The 2,322-nt window shown below is 36.7% G+C and overlaps 2 protein-coding genes across 2 annotated transcripts in view; one reads left to right on the top strand and one right to left on the bottom strand.

Moving 5' to 3' along the window:
• LOC107605073 (peptidyl-prolyl cis-trans isomerase E) overlaps nt 1-307 on the bottom strand; it is an 11,636-nt gene extending 11,329 nt beyond the window's left edge. Inside the window, exon 1 of the mRNA XM_016306816.2 lies at nt 159-307. The gene's annotated coding sequence lies outside the window, so the exon portion shown is untranslated. The remainder of the gene's footprint in view (nt 1-158) is intronic.
• LOC107647458 lies at nt 1,150-1,594 on the top strand. Its single transcript, XM_016351531.1, has 2 exons — nt 1,150-1,299; nt 1,376-1,594. The coding sequence occupies exons 1-2, from the start codon at nt 1,150-1,152 to the stop codon at nt 1,592-1,594; spliced, it is 369 nt and encodes a 122-aa protein (XP_016207017.1).

Raw genomic sequence — 2,322 nt, 5'->3', positions numbered from 1 at the left:
CACATTCACATTCTCTTCTCTAAAGAGTTCTGATACCTCACACATAGCAGCAGCAATAACAACTCAAACACAGTAAATTACAAGTAACGGTTCCAGAAAGCAAATTAAAATAATAATAATAATAATAAAACAAGAATCCGAGAGGACAGAAGACCTACCGGGATTAAGGCAGCGGCAGAAGAATGACAAGACGAAGTGACAGGAGGAAGCGTCGAAGACGAGCGACGATAGAAGCAAGGAGATGACGGGGTGAAAGGCGCCGGCTCAAACAGACAGAAAAGAGAGTTTTTATGGAGGGAGAATGGGTTGGGATTCGAAGGTTTATAGGTTAGGATTGGTTCATTCCTTTTTGTCGGTCCAAAACAATGTCGTGGAACAGGCCTTCAATTTTTGGGAAAAACCCAAGAATCCTTCGAGTCGTCCGGTTTGCCGGTTCCCAGGTTATTTTCCAACTGTAAACTGGATTTTGAATTGTTGAACTAATCGGTTTGCCAGATTTGGTCTAATTTTTAAAACAATGCAAAATGTGCATGAAATATTAAAAACTACAATAATGGCTATTTTTTGTGCTTATTAAAGTTTATTCATATTATTTCAAAAAAGAATAATTATTGAAACGTTTATTTATTTTATTATAATAAATTTAATTATTTTAACAATTAATTATTTTATTAAAAGATATATAAAATAATATGTATTAAATACATAATGAATAATTTTTTAATTACTTTTAATATTTACAAAATATTTTTTTATAATCATCGATAGATTAAGAGAAACTATTTAAATATTTTTTATTCACACAATTTTTTGGTACTTTATTCGCACAATTTTAACTAGGGGTAAGTATTGTTTTGGTCCCTAACATTGAGGGTCATAATCGAAATCGTCCGTGATCTAATTTTTTATTTAGAATCGTCCTTAATGTTGCATTTCAATTTAAAATCATTCTTTCTATTTTTTTCGGACATAAATGCCCTTTTCATCATTACGGGTAGTTATCACAACAAACAAGTATAATAAAAATATGTATAATAAAAAAAGAAAAAGCATTATAAATACATATCTAATGGAAAAAAAGGGTAAAGTGATGTGAATCTCCCACTATTGCAGATTCTACCATCGTCGACCTCGTGGAGGGAGAACGCCATGGCTGCCCAAAACTCAACCTCGTCTCGAAGCAAATCTTCCTCGCATGGTAGGTTGCTACTTTGTTCCCATAGTGAGAGGTCGGTGTTGCAAACCTCGGGAACCAAGGAGAACCTTGGTCGCAGATTCTGGGGCTGTGTTTACTATGAGGTTTGTTTTTTGCTTTTCTTCTGAATTGAGCAGTTTGGGTGATGAATTGGAGAGTGAACATAGTGGTTATGTGTAGGTGCATCAAGGCTGCAACTTCTTTCGTTGGGCAGATCTAGAGACAGAGGTGGAACACTCAGAAATTGCAAGAATGAGGAGGAAGGTTTTCTCGCTGAAATCAAGAACGAAAGCGGCAGAGTGGAAGCTAATGGTTGTTGCTATGTTAGGGTTTTTTGGGTGGGTTGGGTTTTTGTATTTGCTGTTGCAGAATTTTCTATGGCAAGGCCACAATGTGTAATTTCATTAAACCTGGTATGAAAAGGGTGTAGGAGTATGATGCTGTTGTTGTAGGTAAATTGTGCTAGGGTTTATTTATTAGGTGGGTTCCCTGAATCTATTATGTTGAATTGGTTTCAACATGTATGAATGACAATTATGTAAGCATGGTTGGTTCTTGAAATGTGAGTAGAATTTCTGGTTGGCAAATACCTAAGTTCCATTACTGAATAATTCCATAACAATGTCATAAACATGAAACAAAGACAAACTTAACTCAACATGGTAAATGTCATAATAACATACATAATAAACAGTGTTTCACACCCAGAATTAATCCTGAAATGTTTGGCTGGTCTAAGCCAGTAATTAAGTACAACAGTCAGATGCTCATAAGCAAAATATCACCAACAAAAAGTAGCTAACAAGTCCACACTGACAGTACCAGAAACTTAACACAAACATATCTCAAAATAAGCCAACATGCATTATATACAATCATGACAATACGATGCTAAGTTTTCCATTTTTCTAAAGCAATTCCCATTTCCTTAGAGGCAACTTTGCCATTAACTTCAGTTTCTTTGGAGAAACGTGAGGTGCTCCAAAAAGCCTAGCAGAGAAGTGGCCAACAGGTTGGCTTGAAGATGTGGCTAGGGGTGACAACACCACCAGAACCCGCGGGTACCCACCCCACCCCTACCCGCTTGGGGCGAGTTTTAGGCAGGGCGGATTCTTGGGAGGGGCGGA

Source organism: Arachis ipaensis, chromosome B06, assembly GCF_000816755.2.
Source record: "Arachis ipaensis cultivar K30076 chromosome B06, Araip1.1, whole genome shotgun sequence".
In the NCBI taxonomy this organism is placed as follows: domain Eukaryota; kingdom Viridiplantae; phylum Streptophyta; class Magnoliopsida; order Fabales; family Fabaceae; genus Arachis; species Arachis ipaensis.
This window is presented reverse-complemented; position numbering and strand designations above follow the sequence as displayed.

Excerpts from the sequence above, each read along its gene's own strand:
- LOC107647458 (XM_016351531.1), top strand. The coding sequence starts at position 1,150 with ATGGCTGCCCAAAACTCAACCTCGTCTCGAAGCAAATCTTCCTCGCAT. Across the intron at positions 1,300-1,375 it reads GGGGCTGTGTTTACTATGAG|GTGCATCAAGGCTGCAACTT; the intron begins GTTTGTTTTTTG and ends GGTTATGTGTAG.